Below are 20,586 nucleotides of genomic sequence, written 5' to 3'. Positions count from 1 at the left end.
CTGGAACGCCCACTGACTCTCTGATTGTACGTTACAAGACAGTCTGGAAAGCGCCCACTGATTCTCTGATTGTACGTTACAAGACAGTCTGGAACGCGCCCACTGGTTCTCTGATTGTACGTTACAAGACAGTCTGGAACGCGCCCACTGATTCTCTGATTGTACGTTACAAGACGGTCCTTCCTCAGCTGGCTGTAATTGGCACGTCTAGCATGATGACTGAACCAAATGTGCAATCAGGGCAGCTGCTTCTGTGTGTGTGTGTGTGCGTGTGTGTATGTGTGTGTATGTGTGTGTGTGTATGTGTGTGTATGTGTGTGTGTGTGTGTGTGTGTGTATGTGTGTGTGGTGTGTGTGTGTGTGTGTGGTGTGTGTGTGTGTGTGTGGTGTGTGTGTGTGTGTGTGTGTGTGTATGTGTGTGTGTGTGTGTGTATGTGTGTGTGTGTGTGTGTGTGTGTGTGTGTGTGTGTGTGTGTGTGTGTGTGTGTGTGTGTGTGTGTGTGTGTGTGTGTGTGTGTGTGTGTGTGTGTGTGTGTGTGTGTGTGTGTGTGTGTGTGTGTGTGTGTGTGTGTGTGTGTGTGTGGTGTTTGTGTGTGTGTGTGTGTGTGTGTGTATGTGTGTGTGTGTGTGTGTGTGTGTGTGTGTGTGTGTGTGTGTGTGTGTGTGTGTGTGGTGTGTGTGTGTGTGTGTGTGTGTGTGTGTGTGTGTGTGTGTGTGTGTGTGTGTGTGTGTGTGTTGCTCAGGAGCCTTGTGACTTTTATGCAGGTCTGAACCCGTGCTTTTTATGGGCTGTTGTATCTGAGATCAGAACAAGACTGGACCAATATTATAACAAAATTTCAATGCCTTGGCCCCATGACAATATTATAACAAAATCATTTTTGGGGATTTTTTTTCTTCTCCTTGACACTTTTATTTTTGTTGGTTGTTTGTTCTCAATATGTTATTATATTTATATATTTATATATGCATATACATGTTTAAATTTACATATGTATATATTTGTATATGTATATATGTGTATATATGTATATATTTATATATTGATATATGTATATATGCATATGTTTATATATGTGTATATATATATATATATGTATATATTTATATATGTATATAGTTATATATGTATATATGTTATTATATTTATATATTGATATATGTATATATGTATATATTTACATATGTATATATTTCTCTCACGTGTCCGCTCCCTCCACTGGCTTCCAGTTGATATCCGTATGGTGCTTGCCTATGTGAGGGAACGGCACCTTTCCAGGCTCTGATCAGGCCCTACACCCAAACAAGGGCACTGCGTTCATCCACCTCTGGCCTGCTACCACTGAGGAAGTATTCCCGTCAAAACTGTTCGCTGCTCTGGCCCCCAATGGTGGAACAAACTCCCTCACGACGCCAGGACAGCGGAGTCAATCACCACCTTCCGGAGACACCTGAAACCCCACCTAAGGAATACCTAGGATAGGATAAAGTAATCCCTCTCACCCCCTCCCCTGAAAAGATTTAGATGCACTACTGTTCCACTGGAGGTCATAAGGTGAATGCACCAATTTGTAAGTCGCTCTGGATAAGAGCGTATGACTTAAATGTTAAATGTTAAATGTTATATATTTATATGTGTATATATTTATATATGTATATATTTATATATTTATATATGTATATATTTATATATTTATATGTACATATTTATATATGCATATATTTATATGTATATATATACATATGTTTATATGTGTGTATATTTATATATGTATATAGTTATATAGTAATATGTATATATTTATTTCTGTATATATCTATATAGTTACATGTGTATATATTTATATATGTATATATTTATATATGTATATATGTATATATGTATATAGTTATATATGTATATATTTATATATGTATATATGTATATATATTTATATATGTATATATGTATATATGTATATATATGTTATATATGTATATATGTATATATTTATATATGTATATATTTATATATGTATATATGTATATATGTATATATGTATATATGTATATATTTATATATATTATGTATATATGTATATAGTTATATATGTATATATGTATATAGTTATATATGTATATATGTATATAGTTATATATGTATATATGTATATAGTTATGTATATATGTATATAGTTATATATGTATATATGTATATATGTATATAGTTATATATATATATATATTTATATATTTATATAGTAATATATGTATATAGTTATATATTTATATATGTAATATATGTATATATAGTTATATATTTATATAGTAATATATGTATATAGATATATATTTATATAGTAATATATGTATATAGTTATATATTTATATATATAGTAATATATATATATATATTATATATTTATATAGTAATATATGATATATATATTATATATTTATATAGTTATATATTTATATAGTAATATAGTTATATATTTATATAGTAATATATGTATATAGTTATATATTTATATAGTAATATATGTATATAGTTATATATTTATATAGTAATATATGTATATAGTTATATATTTATATAGTAATATATGTATATAGTTATATATTTATATAGTAATATATGTATATAGATATATATTTATATAGTAATATATGTATATAGATATATATTTATATAGTAATATATGTATATAGTTATATATTTATATAGTAATATATGTATATAGTTATATATTTATATAGTAATATATGTATATAGATATATATTTATATAGTAATATATGTATATAGTTATATATTTATATAGTAATATATGTATATAGTTATATATTTATATAGTAATATATGTATATAGTTATATATTTATATATAGCTCCATTATCTTGTTTACCTCAGATCTGGTTTAGATGTTTCAGTTGAAATTATTTTACCATCTCAGAAATTATGTTCTAAAAAAATACATGCAAGTATAACGTTATTAGGAGGTTTAAAAAATAATAAATGTTGACAACTTGTAACGACGTAAGAAACAAAATTCTGTTTCCCATTAAAACAATTATTATTGCGAGCTAACTTGACGTAATATAGGAATTTTAATATGTCGCAAGATAAAACATCTGACTAAACCTTTGCCTGTTTCCTTCATTAAACTAACATCTGACAGATTATTTTCCATCAATGATTGTGGAAATATTCTAACAACATCTGCTGACTGACTCTAATGCATTCTAACATCTGATTGTAAATAAATCTGACTGACTGTTCCTTCACTTTTTCTGGGGCATGTACATAACTAGAGAAAGATCCAAGAGTTTGAGTGATGAATGCATTGAACAGCTGTGACTGTTTCCTTCACAGCATTCTAACAACATCTGAAACACTCAGACCAACATCTACTGACTGTTTCCTTCACCGCATTCTAGAAATGGATCATGCAAACAGCAAGGCCTATGTGCGTGATTGACTTGTCATTTCAATAGGCCTAGGCTTCTGAATACAATCTGGGTTGATGATTGTAATTCAACTTTGCCATGGTTTGCTTGGCTAGATGCAGGTAGTTTATAGCCTCTGATAGGTCTATATCTCATTTCAGATAGCCTACAGTAGCCTAGACGAGATGTCGGATGGATGTAAACTGAAACATTTGGCAGCCTGTTTACTTCAAATTAACAGACTCATTTATTCAAACAACATCTGATCAGCTGTAACCTAATCTGACTGACTGTTTCCTTCACTCTAATGCATTCTAACAACATCTGACTGACTGTTTCCTTCACTCTAATGCATTCTAACAACATCTGACTGACTGTTTCCTTCACTCTAATGCATTCTAACAACATCTGACTGACTGTTTCCTTCACTCTAATGCATTCTAACAACATCTGACTGACTGTAACCTAATCTGACTGACTGTTTCCTTCACTCTAATGCATTCTAACATCTGACTGACTGTTTCCTTCACTCTAATGCATTCTAACAACATCTGACTGACTGTTTCCTTCACTCTAATGCATTCTAACAACATCTGACTGACTGTTTCCTTCACTCTAATGCATTCTAACATCTGACTGACTGTTTCCTTCACTCTAATGCATTCTAACAACATCTGACTGACTGTTTCCTTCACTCTAATGCATTCTAACATCATCTGACTGACTGTTTCCTTCACTCTAATGCATTCTAACAACATCTGACTGTAACCTAATCTGACTGACTGTTTCCTTCACTCTAATGCATTCTAACATCTGACTGACTGTTTCCTTCACTCTAATGCATTCTAACAACATCTGACTGACTGTTTCCTTCACTCTAATGCATTCTAACATCATCTGACTGACTGTTTCCTTCACTCTAATGCATTCTAACATCTGACTGACTGTAACCTAATCTGACTGACTGTTTCCTTCACTCTAATGCATTCTAACAACATCTGACTGACTGTTTCCTTCACTCTAAATGCATTCTAACAACATCTGACTGACTGTTTCCTTCACTCTAATGCATTCTAACAACATCTGACTGACTGTTTCCTTCACTCTAATGCATTCTAACAACATCTGACTGACTGTTTCCTTCACTCTAATGCATTCTAACAACATCTGACTGACTGTTTCCTTCACTCTAATGCATTCTAACATCTGACTGACTGTTTCCTTCACTCTAATGCATTCTAACATCATCTGACTGACTGTTTCCTTCACTCTAATGCATTCTAACATCTGACTGACTGTTTCCTTCACTCTAATGCATTCTAACAACATCTGACTGACTGTTTCCTTCACTCTAATGCATTCTAACATCTGACTGACTGTTTCCTTCACTCTAATGCATTCTAACATCTGACTGACTGTTTCCTTCACTCTAATGCATTCTAACATCATCTGACTGACTGTTTCCTTCACTCTAATGCATTCTAACAACATCTGACTGACTGTTTCCTTCGCTCTAATGCATTCTAACAACATCTGACTGACTGTTTCCTTCACTCTAATGCATTCTAACAACATCTGACTGACTGTTTCCTTCACTCTAATGCATTCTAACATCATCTGACTGACTGTTTCCTTCACTCTAATGCATTCTAACAACATCTGACTGACTGGTTCCTTCACTCTAATGCATTCTAACATCTGACTGACTGTTTCCTTCACTCTAATGCATTCTAACATCTGACTGACTGTTTCCTTCACTCTAATGCATTCTAACATCATCTGACTGACTGTTTCCTTCACTCTAATGCATTCTAACAACATCTGACTGACTGTTTCCTTCGCTCTAATGCATTCTAACAACATCTGACTGACTGTTTCCTTCACTCTAATGCATTCTAACAACATCTGACTGACTGTTTCCTTCACTCTAATGCATTCTAACATCATCTGACTGACTGTTTCCTTCACTCTAATGCATTCTAACATCATCTGACTGACTGTTTCCTTCACTCTAATGCATTCTAACAACATCTGACTGACTGTTTCCTTCACTCTAATGGATTCTAACAACATCTGACTGACTGTAACCTAATCTGACTGACTGTTTCCTTCACTCTAATGCATTCTAACAACATCTGACTGACTGTTTCCTTCACTCTAATGCATTCTAACAACATCTGACTGACTGTTTCCTTCACTCTAATGCATTCTAACAACATCTGACTGACTGTTTCCTTCACTCTAATGCATTCTAACAACATCTGACTGACTGTTTCCTTCACTCTAATGCATTCTAACAACATCTGACTGACTGTTTCCTTCACTCTAATGCATTCTAACAACAGCCGATTGGGAATTGGATAGCGCTGTAACCATGACCACAATTGCTACCAATCCAACTAACTAAACATGGCCATTAATATTTACATAATAACACAAGACTACAACAACAATACACTGAAATTATAGGCTATTTGTTAAATGCGTTTGCACAAATTGATTTGCAATCACTCCAGTGATAGTCATTCCAGCATATTCATTGTATCAAATGGTAGCCTACAGTTGCCCACAATGGCATAGAAATGATTAGGTTGCTTGATGGCCAACACATGCAAATACATCATTTTCCACATTTAATGTTAGTTTCATTGTGAACTTTTCACCATAACAGAAGCACCCAAGGGGAGTTCCAATCACTTCCATTTAAAATTTCTACTCGCGCGCAGCGCTTCGAGACACAACAACTGAGCGCGCGTAAAACCTTCGACACGACTGATACGCTTCCGCAAACAAAGTCCACGTTAGAATGCACTTAAAACCACCCGTTTTCAAGAAAACGTATTATAATTCGCTCTCGTGCGCTTGCAGTCTTTAAACGGTTTACCCAGTGCGTTTGCCACCATTATGTCTTGACGAACATCAGTTCAAGCACATTCATATTATTTATGGAGAAAAGGGGTCATTGTTCCTAAAGGAGTGTGTAACGTATTGTTCCTAAAGGAGTGTGTAACGTATTGTTCCTAAAGGAGTGTGTAACTTACATTGTTCCTAAAGGAGTGTGTAACGTATTGTTCCTAAAGGAGTGTGTAACTTACATTGTTCCTAAAGGAGTGTGTAACGTATTGTTCCTAAAGGAGTGTGTAACGTATTGTTCCTAAAGGAGTGTGTAACTTATTGTTCCTAAAGGAGTGTGTAACTTACATTGTTCCTAAAGGAGTGTGTGTAACTTACATTGTTCCTAAAGGAGTGTGCTCTGATGGGATCCTCTGATGCCAAAGAGCAGCTGCTGAGGATGATGAAGACCAGGATGAGATTGCAGAAGATGTGGTGGTGGATCAGGAAGTGGCAACCCCGACGGATCCTGAAGAAACAAACAAACAAACAATAACAATAATAATAATTTGAAGACCTTGATACGAAACCTTACCGAAGACCTGAAGACGTGTGTTAGCTCCCAAAGATAATGTCTAGGCTTTAGCTCAGTGGGCTAGCACAGTCTCAACTTAAACAGAAGAGCTGGGATCAAACCTAATTGTCTAAATATTACTGTTTTATATTTAAATACGCTTCAGAAAAGGAAAACAAGTCTCTGCTCACTATTCGTCAGATGCACATTTATTTTAGTAGTCCTCTAGTATAATAGTAGTATTACTATAGTATAATAGTAGTAGTCCACTAGTATAATAGTAGTATTACTATAGTATAATAGTAGTAGTCCACTAGTATAATAGTAGTAGTCCTCTAGTATAATAGTAGTAGTCCTCTAGTATAATAGTAGTATTACTATAGTATAATAGTAGTAGTCCTCTAGTATAATAGTAGTAGTCCTCTGGTATAATAGTAGTATTACTATAGTATAATAGTAGTATTACTATAGTATAATAGTAGTAGTCCACTAGTATAATAGTAGTAGTCCTCTAGTATAATAGTAGTATTACTATAGTATAATAGTAGTAGTCCTCTAGTATAATAGTAGTATTACTATAGTATAATAGTAGTAGTCCTCTAGTATAATAGTAGTAGTCCTCTGGTATAATAGTAGTATTACTATAGTATAATAGTAGTAGTCCTCTAGTATAATAGTAGTAGTCCTCTGGTATAATAGTAGTATTACTATAGTATAATAGTAGTATTACTATAGTATAATAGTAGTAGTCCACTAGTATAATAGTAGTAGTCCTCTAGTATAATAGTAGTATTACTATAGTATAATAGTAGTAGTCCTCTAGTATAATAGTAGTATTACTATAGTATAATAGTAGTAGTCCTCTAGTATAATAGTAGTAGTCCTCTGGTATAATAGTAGTATTACTATAGTATAATAGTAGTAGTCCTCTAGTATAATAGTAGTATTACTATAGTATAATAGTAGTAGTCCTCTAGTATAATAGTAGTAGTCCTCTAGTATAATAGTAGTATTACTATAGTATAATAGTAGTAGTCCTCTAGTATAATAGTAGTAGTCCTCTAGTATAATAGTAGTATTACTATAGTATACTAGTAGTAGTCCTCTAGTATAATAGTAGTATTACTATAGTATAATAGTAGTAGTCCACTAGTATAATAGTAGTAGTCCTCTAGTATAATAGTAGTAGTCCCCTAGTATAATAGTAGTATTACTATAGTATAATAGTAGTAGTCTACTAGTATAATAGTAGTAGTCCTCTAGTATAATAGTAGTATTACTATAGTATAATAGTAGTAGTCCTCTAGTATAATATTAGTAGTCCTCTAGTATAATAGTAGTATTACTATAGTATAATAGTAGTAGTCCTCTAGTATAATAGTAGTAGTCCTCTAGTATAATAGTAGTATTACTATAGTATACTAGTAGTAGTCCTCTAGTATAATAGTAGTATTACTATAGTATAATAGTAGTAGTCCACTAGTATAATAGTAGTAGTCCTCTAGTATAATAGTAGTAGTCCTCTAGTATAATAGTAGTATTACTATAGTATAATAGTAGTAGTCCACTAGTATAATAGTAGTAGTCCTCTAGTATAATAGTAGTATTACTATAGTATAATAGTAGTAGTCCACTAGTATAATAGTAGTAGTCCTCTAGTATAATAGTAGTATTACTATAGTATAATAGTAGTAGTCCTCTAGTATAATAGTAGTATTACTATAGTATAATAGTAGTAGTCCTCTAGTATAATAGTAGTAGTCCTCTAGTATAATAGTAGTATTACTATAGTATAATAGTAGTAGTCCTCTAGTATAATAGTAGTAGTCCTCTAGTATAATAGTAGTATTACTATAGTATACTAGTAGTAGTCCTCTAGTATAATAGTAGTATTACTATAGTATAATAGTAGTAGTCCACTAGTATAATAGTAGTAGTCCTCTAGTATAATAGTAGTAGTCCTCTAGTATAATAGTAGTATTACTATAGTATAATAGTAGTAGTCCACTAGTATAATAGTAGTAGTCCTCTAGTATAATAGTAGTATTACTATAGTATAATAGTAGTAGTCCTCTAGTATAATAGTAGTATTACTATAGTATAATAGTAGTAGTCCTCTAGTATAATAGTAGTATTACTATAGTATAATAGTAGTAGTCCTCTAGTATAATAGTAGTAGTCCTCTAGTATAATAGTAGTAGTCCTCTAGTATAATAGTAGTATTACTATAGTATAATAGTAGTAGTCCACTAGTATAATAGTAGTAGTCCTCTAGTATAATAGTAGTATTACTATAGTATAATAGTAATAGTAAACTCAATAAACTCAATAAATAGTCGATTAGTTTAGTGTTTGTACGAGACTCACGGGTTGGTCTTGCTGAGACAGAAGAAGGCGCTACCCTCTGGGATTGGTGTAACCTTCTCCTTGGGAGGGAGGATGTCTGCTACGTTCAGCTGGATGCCTACTGCCGCCTCTGAGAGAGAGAAACACATAGTCTGTCTGACAAACAGCCACCTGATAGCATCCAGTGTTTCCTAAACCTCTCCATCAGAACCTCCAGCCACTTCCACATATTTTACATGTTACAGTACTTCCAGTCCAAGCTCACCTGATTCATCTGATTCATCTGATACAATTGATTCACATGATTCAACTGATTCAACTGATTCACATGATTCAACTGATTCACCTAGACACCTGATTCACCTGATTCACATGGTCACCTGATTCAACTGATTCACCTGGACACCTGATTCACCTGATTCAACTGATTCACCTGATTCACATGATCACCTGATTCAACTGATTCACCTGGATACCTGATTCACCTGATTCACATGATTCACATGATCACCTGATTCAACTGATTCACCTGGTCACCTGATTCAACTGGTCAACTGGTCAACCAATCACTCATCACTAAGCCCTTGCTATTTGTTACTTTACTCAACGTGCCAAATACAACAGGTGTAGACTTTACCATGAAATGCTTACTTTCTAGCCCTTTCCCAACAATGCAGAGTTCAAAAGCTGGGGCTTCTGAGGAGAAGGTTGGACTGGCTGGGGGTTCTGAGGAGAAGGTTGGACTGGCTTGGGGTTCTGAGGAGAAGGTTGGACTGGCTTGGGGTTCTGAGGAGATGGTTGGACTGGCTGGGGGTTCTGAGGAGAAGGTTGGACTAGCTGGGGGTTCTGAGGAGAAGGTTGGACTGGCTGGGGGTTCTGAGGAGAAGGTTGGACTAGCTGGGGGTTCTGAGGAGAGTGTTGGACTGGCTGGGGGTTCTGAGAAGAAGGTTGGACTGGCTGGGGGTTCTGAGGAGAAGGTTGGACTGGCTGGGGGTTCTGAGGAGAAGGTTGGACTGGCTGGGGGTTCTGAGGAGATGGTTGGACTGGCTGGGGGTTCTGAGGAGAAGGTTGGACTGGCTGGGGGTTCTGAGGAGAAGGTTGGACTGGCTGGGGGTTCTGAGGAGAAGGTTGGACTGGCTGGGGGTTCTGAGGAGAAGGTTGGACTAGCTGGGGTTCTGAGGAGAGTGTTGGACTGGCTGGGGTTCTGAGAAGAAGGTTGGACTGGCTGGGGGTTCTGAGGAGAAGGTTGGACTGGCTGGGGGTTCTGAGGAGAAGGTTGGACTGGCTGGGGTTCTGAGGAGATGGTTGGACTGGCTGGGGGTTCTGAGGAGAAGGTTGGACTGGCTGGGGGTTCTGAGGAGAAGGTTGGACTGGCTGGGGGTTCTGAGGAGAAGGTTGGACTGGCTGGGGGTTCTGAGGAGAAGGTTGGACTGGTTGGGGGTTCTGAGGAGAGGGTTGAGGAAACACTGATCTGAGGAACATTCAGTTTGATCTAAATGACTGAGTCACTGGGTCGGGGTGTTACGAGTGTGACTGGCGTAATCACACTGTGTCTCTCTATTTAACTCTATTTCCATCCATCTTAAAAAAGAATGATGCCCTTCCCGAATGATTACGTTGAATCAACGAACTGGTTGATTCAACGTAATTTATCAATGTATTGTGACATGGAATCTACTTGGAAAATACATTATATTTGCAAAAATGTATCAACGTAAAATGTGGTTAATACACATCTCAATCAAAAGTTAAAGATTCGGACTAAATCAAATCAAACTATATTTAAAGTGCATTTAAAGTCTGATTTAATTTGATTTAGTCCTAATTCTTTAACTTTTGATTGAGACTTGAATGAACCACATTTTACGCTTTTTGTTTGAGATGAAGACGTGAATCCAATAATATCAATAATACATTTTTTTGGGGGGCTGATGTTACTGCAGCTATAAATGTCTTCTGTAATCACAGAAAGTGTGCATGTTCAAGACAGCATGCAAAGGTTACAGGTCTGTGGAGATCTTTAGCATTACTATAACAATCTGAAGAATCTCCAACAGCATTAATCACTTGCACCATGTACTTTTAATGGAATCTCATCTGTAATCCAGGTCATTTGGTTTTGCTATTAGATGAAGCACAGTGATAACGCATCAAGTTGTTGTATAAATACAAAATATCTGACATTGTATTCCCATTTGAATGTTGTTGTGATTTTAGATGGTTGAAAGCATATTGATAGACCTGGAAAAAGGTTGCCATTTTACGCGCTACAATTTTTTTTGTTGCTATTTATTTATTTATTTATTATATTTTTTTTGTATTTTATTTTGTACATAATGTTGCTGCTATCGTCTCCTATGACCAAAAAGAGCTTCTGGATATCAGAACAAATATGATTTATCTTGAACTGGATGAAGAGTTTTTTTTCTTTAATAAGTGCAACTCAAAGTGTTTACTGTTTCCCCGACAACAGGGCCAAATCCCCGTCATTTGCGTGAAGAGGTCGGGGTGCCTTGTGAGAATTCGTCAGCTAGTGGGTAAACCACTGTCAAGGAGGTGTGTAAACAAAACTCCTTAAAAAAATTGGGCAAGATAAGAAGTTGGGTTATGGGGGCAACAAAATACTGGTACCTACACATAAAACCTTTTTGCTTGACCCAAGTAGGGACTGTTCACATTGGAATTTTCTTAACCTCTTGAAACTAGGGGGCACTATTTTCATTTTTGGAAAAAGAACATTCCCAAAGTAAACGGGATATTTTGTCAGGACAAGATGCTAGAATATGCATATAATTGATAGCTTAGGATAGAAAACACTCTAAAGTTTCCAAAACTGTAAAAATATTGTCTGTGAGTGTAACAGAACTGATATTGCAGGTGAAAGCCTAAGAAAAATCCAATCAGGAAGGGACTCTTTTTAGAAGGCTCTGAGTTCCTATTGAGCAGTGAATGGGATATCAACCAGATGCCTTTTTCTATGGCTTCCCTAATGTGTCTATTGTCACAATACATACAAGAAACTGCCACTTATTAATGAATAGGAATGGCATTGTTTGCCATATTTCATCTGTGTCCTATTGGCCAATGTGCAATCACTGGAGAATAGACTGGATGATCTACGATCAAGGCTATCCTACCAACGGTACAATCTTATGTTTCAGCGAGTCGTGGCTGAACGATGACACGGATAATATAGAGCTGGCTGGGTTTTCCGTGCATCGGCAGGCCAGAGCAGCTACGTCTGGTAAGATAAGGGGTGGGGATGTGTGTCTATTTGTCAATAACAGCTGGTGCGCGATGTCCAATATTAAGGAAGTCTCGTGGTATTGCTCGCCTGAGGTAGAGTACCTAATGAAAAACTGTAGACAAAACTATATACTGAGAGAGTTCTCATCTATTTTATTCGTAGCCATCTATTTACCACCACAAACCGATGCTGGCACTAAGACCGCACTCCACCAGCTGTATAAGGCCAAAGCTGTATAAGGCCAAAAGCAAACAAGACAATGCTCATCCAGAAACGGGTGGCCGGGGACTTTAAGCAGGCAAACTTAAATCCGTTTTACCTCATTTCTACAGCATGTCACATGTGCAACCAGAGGGGAAAAAAACTCTAGACCACCTTTACTTCACACACACAAACGCATACAAAGCTCTCCCTCCATTTGGCAAATCTGACCATAAATCTATCCTCCTGTTTACAATTAAAAGCTAAAGCAGGAAGTACCAGTGACTTGCTCAATATGGAAGTGGTCAGAGGATGCGGATGCTACCCCACAGTGACCGTACGTACATATCCCAACCAGAAGCCATGGATAACAGGCAACATCCACACCAAGCTAAAGGCTAGAGCTGCAATCAGTTGTATTTTGACAAGGTAGGTGTGGTATACAGAAGATAGCCCTATTTGGTAAAAGACCAAGTCCATATTATGGCAAGAACAGCTCAAATAAGCAAAGAGAAACGACAGTCCATCATTACTTTAAGACATGATGGTCAGTCAATCCTGAAAATTTCAAGTACTTTTAAAGTTTCTTTAAGTGCAGTTGCAAAAACCATCAAGTGCTATGATGAAACTGGCTCTCATGAGGATCGCCACAGGAAAGGAAGACCGAGAGTTACCTCTGCTGCAGAGGATAAGTTCATTAAAGTTAATTGCACCCCAGATTGCAGCCCAAATAAATGCTTCACAGAGTAAGAGACACATCTCAACATCAACTGTTCAGAGGAGACTGCGTGAATCAGGCCTTCATGGTTGAATTGCTGCAAAGAAACGACTACTAAAGGACACCAATAATAAAAAGAGACTTGCTTGAGCCAAGAAACATGAGCAATGGACACTAGACATGTGGAAATCTGTCCTTTGGTCTGATGAGTCCAAATTTACGATTTTTGGTTCCAAACACTGTCTTTGTGAGACGGGGTGTGGGTGAACGGATGATCTCCGCATGTGTAGTTCCCACCATGAAGCATGGAGGAGGAGGTGTGATGGTGTGGATGTGCTTTGCTGGTGACACTGCCTGTGATTTATTTAGAATTCAAGGCACACTTAACCAGCATGGCTATCAAAACATTCTGTAGTGATACGCCATCCCATCTGGTTTGCTCTTAGTGGGACTATCATTTGTTTTTCAACAGTACCAAAACACACCTCCAGGCAGTGTAAGGGCTATTTGACCAAGGATAGTGATGGAGTGCTGCATCAGATGACCTGGCCTCCACAATCACCCGACCTCAACCCAATTGAGACGGTTTGGGCTGAGTTGGACCACAGGGTGAAGGAAAAGCAGCCAACAAGTGCTCAGCATATGTGGGAACTCCTTCAAGACTGTTGGAAAAACATTTCTCATGCAGCTGGTTGAGAGAATGCCAAGAGTTTGCAAAGCTGTCATCAAGGCAAAGGGTGGCTACTTTGAAGAATCTAAAATATATTTTGATTTGTTTAACACTTTTTTGGTTACTACATGATTCCATATGTGCTATTTCACAGTTTTGATGACTTCACTATTATTCTTCAACGTAGAAAATGAAAAAGAATAAAGAAAAACTCTTGAATGAGTAGGTGTGTCCAAACTTTTGACTGGTACTGAATATACTAGGCGGTGTCAGAGGAAGACCCCAAAAAATGTCAAAGACTCCAGTCACCCAAGTCATAGACTGTTCTCTCTGCTACCTCACAGCAAGCGGTACTGGAGCGCCAAGTCTAGGTCCAAACAGTTCCTTATTAACATATTTTAACCCCAAGCCATAACATTTACATTTAAGTCATTTAGCAGACGCTCTTATCCAGAGCGACTTACAAATTGGTGCATTCACCTTATGACATCCAGTGGAACAGTAGTGCATCTAAATCTATAAGACTGCAGAACAATTAATCAAATGGCCACCCGGACTGTTTACATTCACCCCCTTTGTTTTTACACCACTTCAACTCTGTGTTTATTATCTATGTCACTTTACCCCTGCCTACATGTACAAATGACCTCAATTACCTCGACTAAGCTGTACCCCGGTATATTGACTCGGTATCGGTACCCCCTGTATATAGCCTCATTATTGTTATTTTATTGTGTATCTTTTTATTACATTTTTACTTCAGTTTATTCAGTAAATATTTTCTTACGTCTATTTCTTGAATTACATTGTTGGTTAAGGGCTTGTAAGTAAGCATTTCACGGTATTTCACCTGTTGTATTCGGTACATGTTTCAAATAAAATTTGATTTAATTGTCATTGGAAATTCAACAAACGTCTGGCTGTCTTTTTGAGTTGGCTGAATAAAGGTTGAAATGTCATTGATCAAGGTCTCTACCAAATATCATCACAATGTCCACGTTGAAACGACGTGGTGTGCTCAGTGGGCTGTGTGGGCTCAGTGGCCTGGGCTGTGTGGGCTGTGGGCTGTGTGGGCTCAGTGGGCTGTGTGGGCTGTGGGCTGTGTGACACCAAAGCCCTTCTGCAGTCCTGGGGTTACAGAGGAGAATTCTGGAATAGCCTTAAACTCTCAGGAAAAAGGGTTTCAAAAGGGTTCTTCGACTGTCCCTATAGGCAAAACTGTTTTAGTTCCAGTTAGAACCCTTTTGGATTCCAGGTAGAACCCTTTTGGTCCCAGGTAGAACCCTTTTAGTTCCAGTTAGAACCCTTTTGGGTTCCAGATAGAACCCTTTTGGGTTCCAGGTAGAACCCTTTTGGGTCCCATGTAGCACCCTTTTAGTTCCAGTTAGAACCCTTTTGGGTTCCAGGTAGAACCCTTTTGGGTTCCAGATAGAACCCTTTTGGGTTCCAGGTAGAACCCTTTTGGGTTCCATGTAGCACCCTTTATACAGAGGGTTCTCCCTGGAACCCAAAATGGTTCTCATACACGGACAGCCAAAGAACCATTTTGGGTTCCTTTTCCCCCCAGAAAGTGTACAGTATATGCTAGGATGGATACTTGGGTCAACAGCATTACTTTCGTCCCGCTTCTTGCCCCCGAACCCGGGCTTGAACCAGGGACCATCTGAACACATCAACAACTGTCCACCATCTAGCATCGTTAACTGTCACTTCACAAAGATCACGGTCTTTACAGAGCAATGGAAACAACTATTACAAAGTCTCGTAGTGGGTAACATCACAGACTGAACGCCACTAGCGCGCACCGCTAACTAGCTAGTCATTTCACATCGGCGTTAGCCAATGTGGTTGGATTGATGAACAGACTTGGATCAAATGCATATTTTATGAGGTGTGCTTGATTAAGCTTGTCGAGTTTAGACTGTTAGGACCACTGGTTCCATACTGTCTGAACAAATAAACCAAGCACACAAATATTGAAAGTATTTGAACTATGCATTTGACCCTGGTCTGAAGGACTTATCCTCACCTACTACTGCATGCTCCTCACCTCCTTCTGTTGCATGCTCCTCACCTTTTGTTTTGACAGGGATCACGTACAATTAAAACATAAAATCTCACAAGAAATGTGATGCATTGCACTAGATTTATGCATTATACTAGATAAACTATTTCAGGGCTCTCCAACCCTGTTCCTGGAGAGCTACCTTCCTGTAGGTTTTAACTCCAACCCTGTTCCTGGAGAGCTACTTTCCTGTAGGTTTTAACTCCAACCCTGTTCCTGGAGAGCTACCTTCCTGTAGGTTTTTAACTCCAACCTTGTTCCTGGAGAGCTACCTTCCTGTAGGTTTTAATTCCAACCCTGTTCCTGGAGAGCTACCTTCCTGTAGGTTTTAACTCCAACCCTGTTCCTGGAGAGCTACTTTCCTGTAGGTTTTAACTCCAACCCTGTTCCTGGAGAGCTACCTTCCTGTAGGTTTTAACTCCAACCCTGTTCCTGGAGAGCTACCTTCCTGTAGGTTTTAACTCCAACCCTGTTCCTGGAGAGCTACCTTCCTGTAGGTTTTAATTCCAACCCTGTTCCTGGAGAGCTACCTTCTGTAGGTTTTAACTCCAACCCTGTTCCTGGAGAGCTACCTTCCTGTAGGTTTTAACTCCAACCCTGTTCCTGGAGAGCTACTGTCCTCTAGGGTTTCATTCTAACCCTGTTCCTGGAGAGCTACTGTCCTGTAGGTTTTAACTCCAACCCTGTTCCTGGAGAGCTACTGTCCTCTAGGGTTTCATTCCAACCCTGTTCCTGGAGAGCTACTGTCCTCTAGGTTTTAACTCCAACCCTGTTCCTGGAGAGCTACTGTCCTCTAGGTTTTATCTCCAACCCTGTTCCTGGAGAGCTACTGTCCTGTAGGTTTTAACTCCAACCCTGTTCCTGGAGAGCTACTGTCCTCTAGGGTTTCATTCCAACCCTGTTCCTGGAGAGCTACTGTCCTCTAGGTTTTAACTCCAACCCTGTTCCTGGAGAGCTACTGTCCTCTAGGTTTTAACTCCAACCCTGTTCCTGGAGAGCTACTGTCCTCTAGGGTTTCATTCCAAACCTGTTCCTGGAGAGCTACTGTCCTCTACGTTTTCATTCCAACACTATTCTAGTACACCTTGATTCCAATTATTAAGTGGTTGATAAGCTGAATCAGGTTAGTTACAACTGGGGTTGGAGAGAAAACCTCCAGGAGGGTAGCTCTTCAGGAACAGGGTTGGAGAGAAAAGCTCCAGGAGGGTAGCTCTTCAGGAACAGGGTTGGAGAGAAAACCTCCAGGAGGGTAGCTCTCCAGGAACAGGTATGGAGAGCCCTGTATTAGATGTATGCATTACACTAGATTAAGACAAATAGCTCATTTACATCTCCTGTCCCTGGCCATGTGTGTAATACAATAATGTAGCTTATAGACATTTCAAAGACACACAACAGACATTTCAAAGACATACAACAGACATTTCAAAGACACAATTGCTATTTCAAAGACACAGGACACAATGCATACCATTTATAAAATCATAAAATACCAAAGAGCTACTGTACCAAAGTGGTCAGATATTGTACATATTCTGGTACTGCTATTTAAAAGAACATGATAGTATAATATATAATAGTACTAATATTGCAAGCTCCTCCTCACCTTCTGTCTGTTCAGGCTCCTCCTCTTCCTCATACTCAGTCTCATCATCAACGTCAATCTGAGAAAAAGAGTAGATCAAGTACATTCAGTATGAAACAACTACACCAACACCACCATCAACACCACCAACAACTACACCACCAACAACGACAACAACGACACATTTAACAACACCACCAACAATGACACCAACAACAACTACACCAACAACAACACCACCAACAACTACACCAACAACACCACCAACAACACCAACAACACCACCAACAACACCACCAACAACTACACCAACAACACCACCAACAACACCAACAACACCACCAACAATGACAACCAACAACAACAACCAACAATGACACCAACAACAACACCACCAACAACTACACCAACAACACCAACTACACCACCAACAACGACAACAACGACACCAACAACACCACCAACAATGACACCAACAACACCACCAACAATGACACCAACAACAACAACAACAATGACACCAACAACAACTACACCAACACCACCAACAACTACATCAACACCATCAACAACACCACCAACAACTACAACAACACCAACAACTACACAAACAACACCACCAACAACTACACCATCAACAACAACACCACCAACAACACCAACACCACCAACAACTACATCAACCACCATCAACAACACCACCAACAACTACAACAACACCAACAACTACACAAACAACACCACCAACAACTACACCATCAACAACAACACCACCAACAACACCAACACCACCAACAACTACACCAACAACACCATCAACAACAACACCATCAAAAACAATACCACCAACAACTACACCACCAACAACAACACCACCAACAACACCATCAACAACAACACCACCAACAACAATGACACCAACAACAACAACAACAATGACACCAACAACAACAACAACTACACCAACAACAACTACACCAACAACACCACCAACAACACCACCAACAACACCACCAACAACACCACCACCAACAACAACAACCAACAACACCACCAACAACAACACCATCAAAACAATACCACCAACAACTACACCACCAACAACAACACCACCAACAACTACACCAACAACACCACCAACAACAACACCATCAAAAACAATACCACCAACAACTACACCACCAACAACAACACCACCAACAACACCATCAACAACAACACCACCAACAACTACACCACCAACAACACCATCAACAACAACACCACCAACAACAACACCACCAACAATGACACCAACAACAACAACAACTACACCAACAACAACTACACCAACAACAACACACCAAACAACTAACACCAACAACACCAACTACACCACCAACAACACCATCAACAACGACACCCAACACCACCAACAATGACACCAACAACAACAACATCACCAACAACAACTACACCAACACCACCAACAACTACATCAACACCACCAACAATGACACCAACAACAACAACATCACCAACAACAACACACCAACACCACACAACAACTACACCATCAACAACCAACAACTACACAAACAACTACACCACCAACAACACCACCAACACCTACACCATCAACAACAACACCACCAACAACTACACCACCAACAACAACACCAACAACTACACAAACAACTACACCAACACCATCATCAACGACACCACCAACAACACCACCAACAACTACACCACATCAACAACAACACCAACAACTACACCAACAACACCACCAACAACTACACCACCAACAACACCATCAACAACTATACCATCAACAACAACACCACCAACAACTACACCACCAACAACAACAACACCACCAACAACTACACCACCAACAACAACAACACCAACAACACCATCAACAACAACACCACCAACAACAACACCACCAACAACACCAAAAAACACCCACCAACAACTACACCAACAACACCATCAACAACAACACCATCAAAAACAATACCACCAACAACAACACCACCAACAACACCACCGACAACTACACCACCGACAACACCACCGACAACACCACCAACAACTACACCACCAACAACACCACCAACAACAACACCACCAACAACACCATCAACAACAACACCACCAACAACTACACCATCAACAACAACACCACCAACAACACACCATCAACAACAACACCAACAACTACAACACCACAACAACACCACAACACCATCAACAACAACACCACCAACAACTACACCATCAACAACAACACCACCAACAACTACACCATCAACAACAACCAACAACACCACCAACAACACCATCAAAAACTACACCATCAACAACAACACCAACAACAACAACTACACCATCAACACCACCAACACTACACCAAACAACAACCCAACACCACCAACAACTACACCAACAACAACTACCATCAACAACAACACCATCAACAACAACACCACCAACAACTACACCATCAACAACAACACCACCAACAACACCACCAACAACACCACCAACAACACCAACAACACCACCAACAACTACACCATCAACAACAACACCACCAACAAACCACCAACAACTACACCATCATCAACAACACCACCAACATCAACATCAACAACAACTACACCAACACCATCATCAACGACACCACCAACAACACCACCAACAACTATACCATCAACAACAACACCACCAACAACTACACCACCAACAACAACAACATCAAACAACAACAACACCATCAACAACAACAACACCATCAACAACAACTACACCACCAACAACAACACCAACAACACCACCACCAACAACTACACCATCAACAACAACACCCCCAACAACACCACCAACAACACCACCACCAACAACTACACCATCAACAACAACACCACCA

General features: G+C 38.6%; 1 protein-coding gene across 1 annotated transcript in view; it reads right to left on the bottom strand.

Moving 5' to 3' along the window:
• The window catches only part of cacna1fb (calcium channel, voltage-dependent, L type, alpha 1F subunit), a 254,254-nt gene that overhangs the window by 109,907 nt on the left and 123,761 nt on the right, over nucleotides 1-20,586 (bottom strand). The window contains exons 19-21 of the mRNA XM_065021108.1: nucleotides 17,688-17,745; nucleotides 9,202-9,310; nucleotides 6,660-6,789 (exon numbers count right to left, since the gene is read on the bottom strand). Of these exons, the coding sequence (XP_064877180.1) occupies nucleotides 6,660-6,789; nucleotides 9,202-9,310; nucleotides 17,688-17,745 (297 nt within the window). The remainder of the gene's footprint in view (nucleotides 1-6,659; nucleotides 6,790-9,201; nucleotides 9,311-17,687; nucleotides 17,746-20,586) is intronic.

The sequence above is a fragment of the Oncorhynchus nerka genome, linkage group LG7, assembly GCF_034236695.1.
Source record: "Oncorhynchus nerka isolate Pitt River linkage group LG7, Oner_Uvic_2.0, whole genome shotgun sequence".
Classification (NCBI taxonomy): Eukaryota; Metazoa; Chordata; class Actinopteri; order Salmoniformes; family Salmonidae; genus Oncorhynchus; species Oncorhynchus nerka.
The sequence above is the reverse complement of the archived record's forward strand: the minus strand, read 5'-3'. Positions and strand labels throughout refer to the sequence as shown.